General features: G+C 34.7%; 2 protein-coding genes across 3 annotated transcripts; one reads left to right on the top strand and one right to left on the bottom strand.

Annotated features, from left to right (window-relative positions):
- The first annotated feature begins 7,962 nt into the window (after window positions 1-7,962).
- On the top strand, window positions 7,963-13,815 carry LOC127255967 (protein TOPLESS-like). Of its 2 annotated transcripts, none has more exons than XM_051281774.1 (22): window positions 7,963-7,981; window positions 8,602-8,722; window positions 8,815-8,994; window positions 9,074-9,187; window positions 9,261-9,419; window positions 9,537-9,700; window positions 9,808-9,875; window positions 9,978-10,134; window positions 10,222-10,310; window positions 10,419-10,470; window positions 10,559-10,635; window positions 10,726-10,917; window positions 10,986-11,113; window positions 11,194-11,428; window positions 11,502-11,633; window positions 11,717-11,779; window positions 11,872-12,015; window positions 12,102-12,212; window positions 12,302-12,475; window positions 12,558-12,689; window positions 13,031-13,306; window positions 13,384-13,815. In XM_051281774.1, the coding sequence occupies exons 2-22, from the start codon at window positions 8,634-8,636 to the stop codon at window positions 13,663-13,665; spliced, it is 3,018 nt and encodes a 1,005-aa protein (XP_051137731.1). In that variant the 5' UTR covers window positions 7,963-7,981; window positions 8,602-8,633; the 3' UTR covers window positions 13,666-13,815. The 2 variants fall into 2 exon arrangements, with proteins under 2 accessions (XP_051137731.1, XP_051137730.1); XM_051281773.1 differs by lacking the exon at window positions 7,963-7,981 and adding an exon at window positions 8,241-8,358 and having other exon boundaries at window positions 8,604-8,722.
- Window positions 13,816-14,979: 1,164 nt separating this feature from the next.
- LOC127255724 (protein PHOX1-like) lies at window positions 14,980-18,906 on the bottom strand. The gene is made up of 3 exons (XM_051281417.1): window positions 18,049-18,906; window positions 15,776-17,743; window positions 14,980-15,671 (listed from the first exon to the last, which is right to left on the bottom strand). The coding sequence occupies exons 2-3, from the start codon at window positions 17,691-17,693 to the stop codon at window positions 15,517-15,519; spliced, it is 2,073 nt and encodes a 690-aa protein (XP_051137374.1). The 5' UTR covers window positions 17,694-17,743; window positions 18,049-18,906; the 3' UTR covers window positions 14,980-15,516.
- Window positions 18,907-19,350: the final 444 nt, after the last annotated feature.

Below are 19,350 nucleotides of genomic sequence, written 5' to 3'. Positions count from 1 at the left end.
TTGTTGAACTAATAATATATTACGTTGAACAATGTTGTAAAAAAATTAAACGAAATAAAATTAATACTATATAGATTTTTCATTGTTATATTTATTATAAAAATAACTACTTATTAATAATTTTTGAATGTGTTATTTTAAATAAAAATATTTAATATAAATTTAAAAAAAATGATAAGTTGAATCCCTTATAGATAAATTTGAAATATCTTAAGACATACATGGTGTGGGCTACCTTGCTACCAACCCCTTTTTTGTATTTGCATTTCTGATTTGAATAATTTTTTCTGATTTTGTCTAAATTAATTATCATTTTCCTTAATAGGAAATATATTATAATCTTACTTAATACGCAAGATTTATTTAGTCTTAGTTATCTCACTTGCTAAATAAAAATAAAAATATATTTTGGTAAGCAAGTTGTAAAATTGATATTTTCTATGTCTCATAACTATGTATCTATTTGTTTTTTACATGAAATTTTAGAAATATTAGTATTATATTGGGATGTAGTAGGAATAAAGTAGAAATGACTAAAATAATCTTATTAGTATTGTGTGATATAAAGGTAATGACATTTGGGTAATATATTGTAAGATGTAAAAGTATTTGTAATGTTAGGTAGATAGTACAATTATTCAAAATAAAGAAATGGACATTTTGTTATGGTACAGACTAAAATGAAAAAATGGATACTTGTTATGAAACGGAGAGAATAATTGGTAATTATTAGCCACCTTTAGAAGGTCTTTGGTACAAAGGAACACGAATAGAGAAATGAAAATATTTTTTTTTTATTTGGTTGAGATAAAGAATTGGGAGTTGAAAAATAAATGGTGTGTTCTTTTTGTGAGAAATTCCTTTATATTTTTTTAAAACAAATTAATATATTAGACATATTCATTAGTTTTATATTATCTATACAATTTTATATACCTTATATAAAAAAATATTCTTTCAAACCATTTCATAAAATTAACACACCCTTGCATTTTTCATTCTTTAGTTTCAGTTTTCTCTCATATACAGATAAATTGAGATAAATAAAATTGAGAAAGTGCAATGTGCATTTATTTTTTTTCAATTTAACTTTTACAATTTAGTCTGTATTTATTTGCTAGTTTTTTATTCTTATTACTTAATTTTTATATTATTTCAATATCATAAAATATCACATCTAAATTGTTATTAAAATAAATTATCAAACTAAAGAAATAATTAAATAAAGTCAATAGTATTTCTCTAAATCAATTTAATATTTTCTAGTGATCGATTCATTTTATCCACTCGCAGTATATTGTTCTCTCCTAATAATATCGTTTTATTTTTTTATATTTCTCAATTAAATTCTCTATTTTACCAAACAAAAAATTCAATATTCATTCTCTTTTATCTGCCATTTCATTTTCTATTATTATTTTTCTATAATTACATTTTTTGTACCAAACACACCTTTATTATTTTTTGGTAAGCAGGCTACAAGAGCATTCAAAACCTATGACTCTACGTAAAGTAGAGAATGTGGGTCGTTGTTTGGCCAACTCCTGTGTATGGATGATCCGGTATTAGGCCATTCGAAATTGATTAGAGGTTAAATTGATTGAATAGACAACTCATGTTAATAATATGCACATTCCTTTTCCAGGAGCCCTATTGAAAGAATTCTAGAGTTAAATATGTTTATCCAAGAGTAATTTAAGGATGGATGACCCTAGGAAGTCTATCAAGGTGCACGTAAGTGAGGACAGAAGCGCACTGAAATGACTTATGTTGACTTGTGGGGCCAGTCTACGATTCCGACAAGCTCAACTTTGTGTGGCTTGAGGGCTGGGGTGTCACAGTTGGTATTAGAGGCGACCTGCGACATGCCGCAGTCGCTAACCGAACTGTTGACGGGCCTAGCAGTTGAGAAATCTTTGGGGTGCAACGAGGATGTTGCATTCTAAAGTGGGGAGGATGTGATACCTCCCATAGTTTCCAGTTGCTTGGCCAACTCCCGTGTGTGAATGAGTCGGTATTAGGCTATCCGAAGATTAAAAGTTAAATGGATTTAATAGACTACTCATGTCAACAATGTGCACATTCCTTTTCGGAAGCCTTACTAAAAGAACTCTAGAGTTAAACGTACTTGCTCTACAGTAATTTGATGATGGCTGACCCATGGGAAGTCTCTCAGGATGCACGTGAGTGACGACCGAAATGACTTATATTAACTTGTGGGATTAGTCTACGATTCCGACACGCCTAGCTTTGCATGGCTTGTGGGCCGGGATGTCACACCAGTACTGAGTACGTTATAGTTCGGGGCGTTAGCATGTCTATTGATAGAGATTAATCATCTGCTCCGGAAGCGTTCACGTTCCCTTTTTTTCATTCTAGTTGTTGACTTCATAAGGAATGAACAAGATTAGAGATACAATCAACTATTAGTGGCAGATTTCTCCTCATTTTTTTTCTTTTTTTCCCTTTTTTCGAATTTTGAAAATAAGGGACGAAAGAGAAAGCATAAAAGTGAATTAAACGTATGTGAGACTTGGGTTCAAATTCGAATAAAATGATCAGTAATAATAAACTAATAGAGACATGTGGATAAAATACTGGTCTAGAGCAAGAATACAAGATCTTTAATGAAAATATTGTTCTTCAAGTTGAAATAGAGTTTTAATATCTTTTTCTTACTTATTCTTATTATTGACTATAGCTTTGCTTTGATTAATTAAAACTTTATTGATTTTTATATTTTTCAAGTTTGATTTAATATTAGTAACTTCTATTTTTTCTTCATTTCCTTTTCTTTGTTTTCGAATCAAAATAGAAGAGCTGACAAAATCAAAATACAAAAGAGTCACGAGATTCTAGACTCAGGAAGCAATGCCAGTAACAGCACAAAAATAAAATCAACTTCGATGACAAAACCAACTACACCGGTATAAATCACAAAATCAAGATTCAAATCAAGAAATCAATCGAATAATCCAACCGGTAACATTTGCAAAACGAAATCAATTCTAATGACAAAACCAACCACACCACAACATAGGGAACCAAGATAGAAGGCAACGGCCGGAAAACGACGGCGGAGGACGGCGAACAGCGGTGGGGGTGGCTAGGGTTTCGCATTTGGAAAATTAGGCTCTGATACCATGTTAGAAATTTGAAAAAAAATAATAAAATTGTATTATTGATCATTAAAATAAGAAGCTTGTATATATGCAATACAAAAACAGATTCGATAGACTCAAATCTAACTAATATTATATGGATAAGACTAAATCTAAATATAAATCTACTAAATCTAAAACTGAATATCTAAATTATTTCAACATTAGCTTTTAATAAATTCAAACAACAAAACCAAATTAAGCTCATGAATAGTTCGTTTATTTTACAACTCCAGACATGCATGCAAAAAGAGGAATTTAGAATGAGATAAAATATATATAGCATGAGGAGATTATTCGATAGAATTTTTTGTGCTCATAAATTTGATGTTTTCTTTCAATATTTTCTAGATTGCAAAAGTTTTTGTTTCATATGCGGATCAGTCTTAAAAAGTGGTCCGAATCAGATAAGTTCGTGGACTTATATATTCTGACGTGGCACCGTATCCAAGTGCGCATCACTTTGGATTAGGTGTAAGAAGGTGCCCGTAATTTGTTGATGTTTTCTTGGTTTTTATTTTTACGGCTATTCAGCGGATTTTTTTTTATAGTTTATTAGAATCTTATTCCCACATTTTTTATAAAAATAATGATCATTTGAAATGGGCCGAACAGATTTTGTAATAGATTAAGAATTAATAATATTTTATTAGTTATTGGAAATATATAAGATATTTTAATATTTTTATTCTTTGATTTTATGTAAACAATAATTGTATGTGCAATGATGTAAATAAAAGTTAAGGGTATTTTGGTATTAGTTTATGATTACTTTTTCTAAATAAAAAGATACTTTGAAATAGAAGGAACCAAAATGATAAAAATAATACTTTGAATTGGGAGGATGAAGTAATAGTCGATAATTACTTTTTCTAAATAAAAGGATACTTTGAAATAGAACGAACTAAAATGATAAAAAGTTAAGAGTATTTTAGTATTAGTGTATAATTACATTTTAAAATAAAATGATATTTTAAAATAGAACGAACCAAAATTATAATAATAATACTTTGAATTGGGAGGAGGAAGTAATATTTATAATAAAAAATACCATATTAAATTATTATATAAATATAAAATACAAGTGTAAACCAAACACATCCTAGTTTTTTTGTTTTCTTTTTATTTGTAATAAAAATAAACTTTTGAAATTAATATATATTTAGAGAAAATAATAGTTTAATATAGTAGAATTTCTTTGTCGGTTAAACTATATTTTTGTTCATCGAATAATGTAAATAATTTTTCGCTTAAAATGTAAATTTATCGGTTAGTAATGTAATTAAATTTTCGATTAAAAGTGTAAATTAATCATTTAATAATAAAATTAATGTGTTGATGAAAGTGTAAATTGTGGTTTACTAATATAGTTAATTTTTTGATCAAAAGTGTTAGTTGTTTACTAGTATAATTAATTTGCCGAAGAAAGTATACATTTGCCGTTTGAGTTTTAATGATGTGGTAAACAATCAGCTAATGTAAAAATTTGTGCGATACTAATATAATTAATTTAATGGTTAAAGTATGTAATTAACTCGTTTTATTTGTTGAACTAATAACATATTACGTCGAGCACTGTTGTAAAAATTTAATGCTATGTACATTTTTCATTGTTATGTTTATTATACATATAAAAAAGTGTACTTACTAATAATTTTTAAATATATACTGCGTCTGTCCCACCTTAAACGTTAGAGTTTATTATAGATATAGAAATTTAGGTAAAGTATAACTAGTATAAATAATTATTATATAATATAAATAATTACATATTAAAATTAAAACAATTAATTAATTAATTAATATTTAAAAATTGGTGATTGTAAAATTTAAAAGGTGATTAAAGTATAGAATCATTTTTTTTTCTAAATAGACAAGACAAAAAAGATGAGATGGACGAAAATAGAAATAATTGACAAAAAAATGTGAGGCCGATGGAGTGTTAGTAAATATTAAAAAATAAATATCAAATATAAAAATGATAAATTAAATAACTTATGTATAAACTTGTAATATAGAAATACATCCGTAACTTAGGTGTAGGGCGTGTTTGGCAATTAGTTGTTAGCTGATTCAATTACCTGGTTTGACTAGCTGATTCGATTAGTTGTTTGTATTAAAATGTTTGGTAAAACAACTGTTTGATATTAGCTGTTTATACGTAAAATGATAATTGAGGACATTTCTATTTTATTCTTGTTTCTAATATATTCAATTATGTTTTTTTGAGTTTAGAATGTTTAAATTTTTTTGTTATTAGTTATTAAAATTGTAAAAGTGTTATAAAATTATTTATTTTTATTACAGTTAGATTTAAAAAATAATAAGTATATTTTTATTAAAATATATAAATAATTTTTTTTTATTGAAAATAATGTAAAATATAAAATAATAAATTTTTCGTGTATATATTTATTATGTTAGTTATCGATTAGTTTATTATATTTATAATTTTTAATAAATTTAATTTATTTAATTTATTTTTAGTATAAAATTTATATAATGTAATTTTAATAAAAAAATAAATTATTAATATTTATATTTTTTATTTTATGTTGATTTTAATAAATTTATATATTTTACAATTAAAATAATTTTTATATAAAAATTAATTATTTTAAATTTATAAAAATAAAACTATAATATAATAAAATATTATAATATAATTATTAAATAATCAAAATAAATTTATTTGTGGAAAATATATAATAAATTTCTAAGGGCATATAAGGAATAAAAAAAATTTTACAGAAAAAGCTATTTTAAAATGCTGGTAAGTTAGCTTTTCAAAAATTAGTTTTTTTGGTCCAAAAAGCTAATTTACCAAACACCTAAATTAACTTTTTGACTGGTCAAACAGCTAAAAATTGTTCAATAAGTTAAAAGCTCTTAAAAAAACTATTTGTCAAACACGCCCGTAGTCTACGCGGCTACCTATCCTTTTTTTTTTCTTTTTATTTATTTAAACAACTTTTTTTAAAAAAAGTAAATTGGCTAAATTAGTTATCATTTTCTTTAATAGGAAAATTTTCATAATTTACCTTATTTGTACATTTATTGTCGTCCCAATTATTTCACTTACTAAAAAAACAACAATATATTATTTTGGTAAGCAAGCTGTAAATTAATAATTGGTAAGCTCATTGTAAAAACAATTATTGGTTAAAAGCTTTTATTATTACTGTTAGAGTAAATTATATAACACATTCTTGTATTTTACCAAAAATGCATAAAACACATGTGTTTTATTTATTGCTTGAAACCCCCATATGTTAATGGAAAGTTTGCATGAAACACACTCCTTGTCCGAAACTGATATTTGGTTCGAAATAAAAACCTAAATTACGTAAGTTTTATACAAATAAAAAACGTAAAATATCTTAAATAATTTTTTTGAATAAAATAAATAAATAAATAATCGATCAATCATTTATTTTTATAATTTTTATAAAAATCAGACAACAATTTATTTCCAAAAACTATAAAATGAAGGATTAATAAATTATTTATTTATCTATTTAATGCAAAAAAAAATATTTAAAATATTTTGCACTTTTTATTTGTATAAAACTTGCGTAATTTAGGTATTTATTTAGCACTAAATATAAGTTTTGGAAAAAAAAAATATTTCGTGCAAACTTTATATTAACACGAGGACGTTCCACGCAATAAATAAAATACAGAATATTTTGTGTATTTTTACTAAAATACATGGGGTGTTATATAATTTACCCTTATTGTTAAGTGGGCTACAAGAACATTCCAAATCTAACGGCTCTATGTAAAGTAGTTTGTGCCATTAAAAGGCATGGTTAGTTGAATCTTAGTGGACTGAATAAACGTGTAGAGACTTTAGTAATTGCTAGACTTGTTGCATCTTATAATAACGTAATAAATTTTTTGTTTACTAATATAATTAATTGGTCGATGAAAAGTAAACTTGTTGTTAGATATGATTTTTCAATGAAAAATTTGTCGTTTACTAATATAATTAATTCGTTGGTTAAAAATGTAAATTTATTGTTTAATAATACAATTCATTTGTCGATAAAAATGTAAACTTCCCATTTGTAATGATATGGTAAATTTGCCGGATTATAATATAATTAATTAACTCATTTTATTTGAACTAATTATATATTACATTGAACAATATTGTAAACATTTTAAACAAAATAAAATTAATACTATATTCAATTTTATTGTTATGTTAATTATAAAAACAACTGCTTAGTTAATAATTTCAGAATATATTATTTTAAAATATATATATATATATATAATCAAATATAATTAAAAAGACGGTGATGTTGATGTAAAAACCAAAATATAATAAAAATCAAAATATAGTAAAATTTTAAATTTGAATAGTTGTATGATGTGATATAAATAGGTGTTGATGTGATGTTTTGAATATAAAATTAATTTTAGTATAATATAAAAAATGAAAAATAGATATTTAATTTGATATTTTTTGAAAAAAAAATTTAGATAAATAGTGAAATTAAAATCCAATGCCCGAACAAACACACCCTAACTAAATTTGAAATATTTCCACAGCAAAGGAAAAATAATAAAAAAATAATCTCACCGCGAGTCCAAGTGATACGCTCTTGAATGGTGTATCATCACCGACGTATAATTCAACGAACTTATCTGATAAGTAAATGCGCTTATCAATAGCTCCACCTACCACCCTCCCTCCCCCCTCCCTCTCATACCTCTTTAAATAAACCCCCTTCCTGCCCAACTCAGCCACCCCCAATTTGCAGGATACCCTTTGGAGGAGGAAGAAGAAGAAGGCACCATACAATTCCCAGGTAGGCTAGGGTAGGGTAGGGTTTGGGTAGGGTAGGGTAGGGTAGAGGAGGTAGGGTATATGCAGCCAGCAGGCCAAGAAGCCTCTTCCTCTACCGTCTCTACTAATTTCTGTTTTTATTTTCTGTAATGGCAAAAAAGTGAGCATCTTTCTCGATGTTCCCCAACCCCTTTTGCCTAGCCTTTCTTTTTTCTTTTCTTACTTTTTCATGTTTCTTTCATGTCTGTAGACCCTCTTTAAACCCTCCCCCCCCCCCCCCCCCCAAAAAAAAATAAATAAATAAATATTACAAATAAAAAACATGGGAAAGGAAGAGGCCCCGGATCTTATGTGAAGAACTACGAATCCTGATTTTGGGTTTTCGATCTTGGCTCTAGGGTTTGTTATCTGTCTTCCCCCTTCCAAGTTATTTGATCGAAACCCCTTTTTAAATCTGTTGTTTAATTTTTTGATCGATTTTGCTGTAGGATCGTGTTTGATTTGATTGTTATCTCCGTTGCAGAGATCGAATGAACTAATCCTGCTTGTTTTGCTGTTTCGATTCAATCTGCTGCTCTTTTGATTTTCTGAATGTCGATTTCTGATATATATATATATATATATCTGTAAAATTGTTTCTGTAGAGAGAGAGAGAAAGATTAAGAGAGAGAGAAATGGCTACTGCAATGGCTCTGCGCAAAGACCTTGTGTTCTTAATCATGCAATACTGCGAAGAAGAGAATCTCACAATGACTGCCCACATGTATGTTCGATTCCATCTCTGTTTTTGTTTGATTAAACTGTTTTCGAATGTTTTTTTGATTAAGCTTATAACTTTGTGCCTTCCATTAACAGGCTGGAGCAAGAAACTGGTTATTTCTTCGACATCGATTATTTCGAAGAGCTAATGCTGCAGGGGAAGTGGGACGATGTAGAAGGATATATCTCAGGCTTCACCTTAGTCGACGACAACGATTATTCGAGAAAGATTTATTTCGAGATAAGGAAGCACAAGTACATTGAAGCTCTTGACAGGTAAGATCAATCAATCAATCCATCGATCATATCGTGTCGATCTTTTTTTCCGATCAATCATATCTTTGTCGTGTTGTAGGGGCGAGTACGATGTGGCATTGGGCATTCTCCGGAACGATCTCAAAGTTTTCGCGGCTGCAAACAAGGAACTTCACAAAGAGATGGCTCAGCTCTTGGCCCTCGACGATTTTAGGTCCGCAGATTATATAATTCGATAGAATTTCATTTCGCAAATTTGATTCATTGATGTGTGAATTAACTAACAGAGAGCACGAATCGCTCGCGTCCTTCGGAGACGCGGAGTCCGCAAGAAAAATAATGGCTAAAGAGCTCAGACGGATCGCCAAGGCGAATCCCCTGTTGCAGGGGACGACGACCTTTCCGAAATTCGACAAGTCGAGGTTGAAAAGGTTGATCAACCAGAGGTAATTTCGCCTAGATTTTGTCGATTTTGTTGATTTTGTCGATCTTTTCGAAGTTTTAGTTCTTCACCTAACATTTACTGCTGACAATTTATTATCCGAATATGATTCGCGTCGCAGTTTGAATTGGCAGCACATGTCCTGCGCTAATCCGCATCCCGAGCCGCATGTCGACACCCTTTTTACGGATCACGTTTGTCCGGGCTCGGATGGCGCGTCAAAGCCAGAAAAGTCGACTTCTAGTTCTTCTGTGGTAACCGAATCTGAAGTTACCGCCAAACAAAGTAATGTCGTCATCTTGTTAGTAGTTGTAACCGTAATCTTCCACGTGTCGTTCGTATTAGTTCATCGAACTTCACATTAACAACGACGTTTTTTTCATTTATTGCAGCTTCATCCGATGACATTAATGATCGCCCGAACTCCCCCAACTTGAAGACTTCAAAGCCTGTTAATGAGGTAAGAATGACGAGCCAGCTGCACAGTTTCTGGTTACATTTAAAGTTCTCTCGGTGATATCGAAATTTCTTACATTTCGAACGTCGTCTATCAATTTTGCAGATGGCATCGCCGTCGGCGGAGGCGTCATCGTGTTGTCAGCATTCCTTAAGTGCGCTTCCGAATGAATTCCCCCAAACTCTCGAACGAGTTCTCGACATGGGATCTTCTGCCTTAATTACTATGGACTTTCATCCTGTTTACGAGCCTCTGTTATTAGGTATTTCGAGTTCGTCGTATTTAGATTTCGTATAATTTCGATTACGTAACGATGCTTTAGCTTACGACTTCGGGTTTGTTCTTACAGTCGGGAAAAGTGGCGGCGAGGTAGAGATTTGGGATGTTTATTCTTCGGAGAAGCTGTTCGGGACTGCATTTGAGTTGCGAGAGCGACCGGTAAATTCAAATCTGATCTTGATTCGATACAATCGAGGATGTAATATTCATTGTATTTTCCGATACAATCGAGGATGTAATATTAATTGTATTTTCCGTGATCATCAGCTCGCGACTTCTGTGAACTGTGTGTGTTGGAGCCCCAATGGAAACTTTTTCGGTAAATCGAAATCTTTACAAACTTCCTCTGTTCTCGCACCTCGATCCGTTCGTTTTGTTTAGCTAATGTTGTCTTGTGTCGACGACAGGGGCTGCAACATCGAATGGCGTTATACGGACATACTTCTTGCCTGCAAAAAACAATGACTGCGAGAAGCGGTTGGAGGTAGACACTAGACTCGATTTGTTTCGCTTCATTTATCCATACGCTTGTTTATTATTTTTTTTTCACTAAGTGATCGGTTTCTTTGTCCAGATTGTTGCGCACATCGGCAATGTGAACGATCTAGAATTTTCTAACCCCGACGGAAACCTTGTTGTAATAAGCTGTGGCGACGACAAGCTGATTAAGGTTTGGGATGCTACGACGGGCGAGAAACTGTACATATTCGAGGGGCATGAGGCTCCTGTTTACTCGGTGTGCTCTCATATGCGAGAAAATGTCGATGTAAGAATTCAAATTCAAGTTCAAATTTGATGTTATAAATGCTCTTACTCTGTCCAATTTCATTGCAGTTTCTGTTTTCGACGTCGACGAGCGGCGAGATCAAAGCGTGGTTGTTCGATAACATGGGAGCGAGGGTTACGTTCAATTCTCCGGGCTTGTGCTGTATGAAAATGGCGTATAGCAACGACCGTGAAAGGTCGTCTTGCCGAACATTTTTTAGCTTCGGGAAATTTGTCGTTTCTCTGTGTTTTGCTGAATTTCGTTCGACATTCGCAGGCTATTCTCGTGCGGGACGAACAAGAACGGAGAATCGATTATGGTCGAATGGAATGAGATGGAAGGCGTCGTCGTTAGAAAATACAAAGGACTCAGCAAATACTCTTCTTCGGCTGTTCGTTTCGCGACAATCCACAATCGGTTTTTGGCTGCCGGTGACGATCATTCGATCAAGGTTTGGGATATGGACAATGCCGAAGTTTTAGCTGTTCTCGACGCTGGGGGAGGCTTACAGGTAAGTTTCATACAGTCGAGTTCTATTACATGCCCGCGAATTTGAACTAATTCGAATCTTCGTTTTTGTCAAGGCTTCTTCGAATGTTTGCTTTAGCACAGCGGGGAATCTTCTTGCTGTTACTGCTGATGGGAATCGAATCAAAGTTCTGGCGAATGATCTCGGCCATGAACTGATGAGTACCCCAGAGGAATTCTTCCGGAAGGTCGGTATATATATATATATGTCTGATACAAATTTCGATTTATATGCAGGAAACATGTATACTTATGTTGTCCATTTGTGCAGTGTTTCGAAAATCCGGAACGTGTTGTTCAGGAAGGTGTTGCTGCAGGAGACAGCGTCGCTACAGTAAGTTGTCTGAGAAAACTACATGTATAATCTCGAGAGGAATCATCGAGACATTGTCTTGTGTAATAAATAATTTGTGAGCTCTGTTGTAGGCTGCTGCGGAGGATGTGTCCGAAGGAGGAATTCCGAAAGAAGAGGCCGAAACTGTCGAAGCGAAGATGCCGAGCCTTTCGAAGATTGTTCAAGTGTCTAACTGTCAGTACTTGCTGCTCACTTCCCCGGTGAAGAATAATCCGGTGAGATTAAGACAGGCCGAATCTTATTGCATTCGATTGATGTTTGAGGAAAACTATGAGGTAATTAATGTATTCAATGGCTGCAGATTCGGAGACTCGTCTACACTCATTCTGGGAATGGTATTCTTGCTTTAGACGAAGATGGAACTCATCTGCTATGGCGATGGGCGAAAACCGACGCCAATTTACATGGATTGGTGTGTTTTTTTTTGTTTTTGTCGATTTTTTTAGGTGAAATGGTTATTTAACATGATTTGATTCACGAATGCTGTTCTAAATCTTGCAGGCAAATGCGAAGTTTCCAGCGCAGCTATTGCAGCCGAAGAGCGGTTTGCAAATGAGGAACGATCTTCCTTCGAACGTCGTTGTTCGACCTTGCTTTGCACTGTCCAAGAATGATTCTTACATTATCTCGTCGTCCGGAGGGTCGATTTCTTTGTACAACATGCAGTTGTTCAAGGTAGTATTTCTGACATCTTTAGTTTGCTGTCTCTATTAATGTTGTCGTCGATCTTTACTAATGTCATGTTGTTCTAAACTAGAAAATAAAAACCGTAATGGCCTCGCCGCCTGCCGCCGCAACGTGCATCGTGTTTTATCCTCCCGACAACAACATAGTCGCTATAGGCATGGACAACTCGAGGATCGTCATCTACAACGTTCGCATCGATGAGGTACATATAATCTAATCCACTACAAAAAAAAAAAAAAAATAGTATATTTGTAACAGAATTTTATCCTAAAGTTCACGTAGCTAACGTAATTCCATTTCTCATTCCATCTCTAATGTCATCAGTAACGGAAAAAGTGGATTTAAGAATGAGCTAAAAAATGATATTTTTTTGTAATCCTGTTTTAAGTTTTTTAGTGAAAATATCTGACTTAACTGCCCAAAAATAAGATCATTCTGATTGAACTGATTGAACTGGTCATCAGATTATTGTGTTCTTGCGTGCATATTTCTTGATTTTCCTAATACAATAGAATTGAATCGAAAAATTTGTTTCGTTTTTAGGTAATAAGGGAGCTCGAAGTGCACTCTAGCGCAATTAGCGGTCTGGCTTTCGCGCCGACGTTGGGAAAGCTCGTATCGTGCGGGACCGATGCCGAGATTGTTCTTTGGGACTCAATTCTATGGGCGAAAATCAAAAGCACGTCGATGCAGATTTCGTCGTCCGCGGCGACATCGGAAGTGACCATCGAGCTCGGCAGCGGAGAAAAGAACTTTCTGGCAGTGCACGAGACGCAGCTGGCGATATACGAAACCGAGACACTCGAGCTTCTCAAGCAGGTATGTTCGACGACGCTTGCTTAATACATTAATAACGTTCTCTGATTAATAATTTTTTTGGCGATACGATCGACCAGTGGACCATTGCGAAATTCTGCGCGCGGATTGCGCACGCGGCGTACTCTTGCGACGGGCAGCTCGTGTACGCCGCCATGAGAGATGGAATAGTGCTGATTCTGAGCTCTGCGGAGCTGACGCCGACGCATGAGATCGATCCGTCAGCGTACCTCCCGCCGCGTCTGAGGGTGGATCTGAGTCCGACGGTGGTGGCAGCGCATCCTGGGAAGGCAGGCCAGCTTGCGGTGGGGCTGTCGAACGGCGCCGTGGCAGTGATCGAGCCGGGGCAGGTGGTGAAGTAAGAGTGGGCATGAGATAGCCGTTGGTTTTTTGAATATTTTCTTTGGATTGTGCTAAACTATGTATGATTTGATTTCGTTGGGCTGTTTATGGGATATTTTTAAGATTATGTTTATATATCCAAATTTACTCAGTTTTTTTGTGTTACATTTATCTCGTTAGTAATTTTGTCAAAGTAAAAAATTCAATAGTTAACTATTGTTCTCCGAGCATTTCCAACATAATGCGTAAATGCAAATGAGTTTGACAAAAATGGAGACTTGGCCTTCAACCCAATCCCAAATCTCCTATTTTCTAAGTTAGCTAAAGTTGTATAAGAAATTATAAAAAGGGAATATACATATAGGGTTTGATCGTTTATAGGATTTAGACAAAATTTTACTATTTATCCAAAATTTTCCCCTAAAAAAACATAAAATCAAACACCTATTTTTTATTTTTTATATTATATTAAAAATCAATTTTACATTCAAAACATCACATCAACACCTGTTTATATCACATCGTACAACTATTCAAATTTAAAATTTTTATTATTCAAATTCCAACTCAAAATCCAAACTTCCAAACAAACATACGCTAGAGGCCTCTTTCTCAAGTTAGGTTTGGGCAAAACAACAGTGCAAACAGGGCCGGCTCCCCAAGCAGCGATAATTGTTGCACCTTGCAACAAAAGCTGCAATATTTTTTTTTGGTAGGTAATAAAATTTTTTATAATATAAATAAATAAAAATTTAAATATATATATTGAGTACAATATAAATTCATAATCAAATCATACAATATAAATTTTATCAATTAAATTTAATACACAATTATATTATTTTACTCAAATTTACCGAAACCCCCTAAAAGAAACACACCCTTAATTATTGGTCAATCGCCTTTCCCATTTGTTTACTTTGTCAGATTTGATTTTCGATTTTACTATCTCAATTTTTTTTTTCTATAAAAACATCAAATCAATCATATATTTTTTATTTATTATATGAACCCATGACCTCATGGTCACAGATCCAAACCCTACACCGCCAAATACTGTTGCCTATGCTTCACATTGTGCAATTATGTGATTAATTTATAGTTCAAACAACAACCAGACGACAATAAACACAATAAATTTTAAGAGTTTGTATTTTATTCTGCTGCACGTATCTTTATTGTTTAAAATTGGATTTCAAAGTGGTAAAATACATTATTATGAGCCTGTCATTACACAGTTATAAAAAAAAAATATATAAATAAACAGAGGGTTTAAGGTTTGGTTCCTTAAGATTTTCTAAATAGCAGAAAATGAAAAAGAAGACAAAATAGCATTGAAATGAAATGCCAAGATTGTGATTTAACAGAAAGATACATACAAAACACACAAATTGTGACAAATCCCACAAATTTGTCACAATTCCAAATCCAATGAACACTTCCATTCTGTGTATCTGTATTTGTATCTCTATCCATCATTCAATAAATCCTCTTGACTTGAATGACCAAAAAAACAAACACAAGAATCAATCCCAAATCTTGTCGACAATAATAACCAGTCCCAATCCTACCCTACTCACTAGTCTTCATATCCCAAATCATAAAATCAAGAAAACTCAAATCTTCCATTGCTTTCCATGAAATTTTTTTTTAAAAAAAAAAAAAAAAAAAAAAAAAAAAAACAACTCACTAAAATAACAACAAATCCAAGAAAACTGACCTGCAATCGACACCAGATTTGGCAAATGTCCTAAGTGATACCAACACACTTCGGACAAAAGAATCATCATCGGTTTGGTCCGATGCTGTACTGTTTCATACCACAAAAACCATTCTCTCCCGGAGAATTACGATTCGATTCCGAAGCTTCTTCAAAGATCCGAGATCGTCCGCTCGAGAAGAGCATGAAGTTTCGGAGTTCTCCTTCTGAACAGAGGCTCCAGCCGGAAAGTCGCCACCCCGGCTCGCCATTTATCCGCATCATACATCTCGTTCCAAGCCTGCACTATCTCGTCGACTTTGAAACCTACAAGTCGAATTCAAAAACCTTCAGTAATCCATAAAAAAAAAAAGAAAAAATTACGAAAAAATCAAGATCATTCGCAAAGTTACTGGCGTCCGTCCTCTTACCCTGTAATGCAGTAGCGTTCGAGCAATGGTTCTTGATCATAAACGTAATGTCCGTCTGCGAAGCTCCCGCGAGCTCGAATTTCTCCACGGCAACCTCCAGACATTCCTCCCACGTCGGGAGGCTCAGCTTGTATTCGACAACGGATCGCTCGTATAACATTGTGCCCCACAAGAGGTAAATCTGCGCCCTCATATTCGTCGCCTTGTCAGCAGCATCATCACCGGATATATCTTCGTACAGCCCATCGAGCCCGAATTTTCGTAACTCCGTTTTATCTTTTTCGCGCTTCGAAATTCCATTTAGACGTTCTTCCTCCATCTCTTCCCAAATCTGCATCCCTTTCTCCATGCAATCTTCCGCGCGATTGTAGAGCTCCAACACGTGCGAAGATGGCCCGATTTCTAACTTGGACTTGCTCGCGATCATGTAATACCACGACAGCTTCGCTTGCTCGAATTTCTGCAGCCCGAGCGCGAGATGCCCTTCGTAGAAATTCGGCTTGAATTTTAGACATTCTTCGAATTTGGTAGCTGCCTTGTTGTATTCATTTTCGGCCCAATCGAACGCGGACTTAATCTGCGACTCGGGAGAATTATCGTCGTTTAGGATCACCTTTTTCCTCGCCTTCGACAAATGAGCATTCCCCCAATTAAATAGCGCTAAAGCCGTCATTTCTTGGAATGTCGCGGCAGCAATGTCGAACAGCCCTTGCGCATCGTCGCCCGTCACGCTATCTTCCATTGCTTCCGAGTACATCTTCATCCCTATTTCGTGAAGATCCAAATACGAATCGGAGTCGAGCCCGACGTGATTCTTGAACACTCTTGCGAACTCGACGATCCAATCCTCGACAGGCGCCGCTTTGTCGTCATTGCTCTTGTTTATTACTTCCTCCTCGACATCCATTTCATCGTAAATTGGTTCTTTCTCAGGACTAACTTCGGCAATGTACAGTCGCAACACGCTTTGTCGATCCGCCAATCCCTCGGCTATTCTCAGCTCGTCCGTCGTCGTGATAGTAACCAAATCGCCGTCTGCATCTTTATATTTGACGAGCACGCCCTTCAAATTTGAAAACCTTTCCACAGCCAAATTCCTCACGCGACGAAGGCCACAATTCGCCGGATACTGCGCCCATCTAATATCCTCACCGTGAACGAGCTTCACCGATTTCATCGTCGCCGTTTTTTCGTCGTTCACACTTCTCTTCTCTTCTACAATAACGTTACTATCGATCTTCTTCTCCTCTACTACGTCGACATTCTTCTCCTGAGGCTCGTCGGCGCTTTTCCTCTTCAACTTCGTACCCTTCTTCTTCTTCCCCTTCTCTTTCACAACCTTGCGAGCGACAGGCGGCGCATAAGCCGGTTCAACATAATCCGAGGGCAAAACAATCTCCTTATCATCGACCTGCACGCCGGATTCATCGATTTTTTTCCTCAAAACATCAGAGATCTCCAATGCATTCGTGTTATTCGGCTCCATGGTCAGAACTGTATTAACATCTCTTAGAGCAAGGTTGAGGCGATTGAGAGCTTCGTAGCATCTCGCTCGCCTCAACAATGCTTTGCTGTATTTCGGAGCTACTTGCAGCGCCAGATTGCATTCGTTCAACGCTCTCGGGTACTCTCCTATCCCCATTTGCATGTAGCAAGCCGCCATGTTCGTCCGGAGGTTCGCGATGTCGATGTGGTTCGGAGGCAGCAGCTTGAGCGCCTTCTCGTAGGTCAGCATAGCTCCTTCGTGATCGTGTTTCTGAAACAATTTGTTGCCTTCTTCCTTTAGTTCCTGAGACATGTTGATGAACACAGCAGTGTCTTCATCAAACGCCTTGTGCTTTGCTGCTGCAATGGTTCCTTCGCTGGATTTCGATTTCAATCCTGTCGGAGCCTTCTTCTTCGCGCTAGGTTTCCCCATGTTTCGAATTGCAGAGAGGATCGATCGAATCTTCAGCCAAAAAACTTGTCCTGAATCATGAAACGAAACTGAATTACAGTCGCTGTAATCATTCAATCAATGAATCAATCTGTTTGTATAAGGCGCAGATGAAATTAAGCTATGGAAATGAAACAATCTCTGAAAAACAGCAGAGGAAAACGACGATTTCCACAAACCAAATCAACTTTTGATTCACCAAACAGCGTTGAACAGAAAAGGTCAGTCAGTCTTAAAGAGAAAGAAACGCGAAGAAAAACACACAACTGGAATGGAAAGGAAGAAGAAGACAATCTCCAGTCAACCATGAAATTACCGACGGAAGAACATCGCATACCTTCGAATTCGGGAGAGACCTTGAAAAGCCTGAAAATTAGAGCAGCAGAAAGAGGATTCCCGGAGAGACGGAAATGGGGGATGTCCTGTCTGCGAAAAACCTAAACCAAAAAAAATTCTCTAGGGTTCCTAAACTTCCACATTCGCTGGGCCTTACTGGTCAATATTAAATTCCCAAATTTTGAGACACCAGCCATCGGAGACGCGTTAGGGTTGGGCCCCATGGAAGGTGGAGTAAATTCTCCTCGGGGTTACTGTAATTCCTTCGACCATACAAATAGAGTTGGAGAAAAATCAAATACTCAAACCAGTAAACAGTAAGTAATTCTACAAATGGTAACCATGGCGTAGATTTCAGAAATTTCTTCAATTTTCAATGGTGGGTCAACACCAACTCCAGTCGTCACAGGGCGGCGCGTGTCGGCGGAGGACTGGAGAAGACAGCGAATGTAAAGAAGATCAATGATTAACTATAAAGAGAGCATATTCCAGGTAGATACCCGCCTGGCAAGCCCTAATTCGGCGACCAAATTCCTTCCATTACCATACATGATCTCTAATTTTGCTTTAATAAACAAATCAGAAGCCATTATTAGGTAATATGCAGATATGCTACTCTGCTGCAATTCGATTAGAATTCACAGCCCTGCCAAATCCGATACAGCACAGTAATGGTTATAAATTAGTAACAATAAAGACAGAGGAGTGTAAATGGTTCACATGAAGATGGAGGTTATCCGTGATCAGTGACAGTGACCAGGGTAGGGCAGAAAGAAGATGCCATTAATTTTTATTACAGACGCCATGGATATCAACTGTGAAGATATAAAGAAATTAATGGCAGAAAGCATTAACTAGGCGAGACAGGACAGAACACAAAAACACAAATCCTTATACAAATAGAGCTGTTAGGATCCGAGCCGAGTTCGCGAACAAGGCTTATGTTCGTTCGTTAAGCTTTCGAGTTCATTCGTAGTGTTCGAACTCGGCTTGTTAAGAATTTTTCTTGTTTAAGTTCGTGTTCGTGTTCGGCTCGTTTAGATTCGATTAAGCTTGTTCAAGTTCGTTAGAGCTCTTTTGTTTTATTTTTTAAATTTATATATAGATTATAAAGTAAATTTAAAATTATTTTATTTATATATTTTAAATTAATATTTTATTTATTTATAAATTATAATTTTATATGCATATATAATATTTATAATAAATAGATTATTTAAAGGAATGTTCGCGAACTTGTTTATATTGTTCGACTCGATTCGTTAATATTTGCGAATGAGCTTTAACCGAATCGAGATTACGA

The sequence above is a fragment of the Andrographis paniculata genome, unplaced genomic scaffold (assembly GCF_009805555.1).
Source record: "Andrographis paniculata isolate CXL003 unplaced genomic scaffold, ASM980555v1 Contig54END, whole genome shotgun sequence".
NCBI lineage: Eukaryota > Viridiplantae > Streptophyta > Magnoliopsida > Lamiales > Acanthaceae > Andrographis > Andrographis paniculata.
Note: the sequence above shows the minus strand (reverse complement) of the source record. Positions and strands in the feature narration are given on the sequence as shown.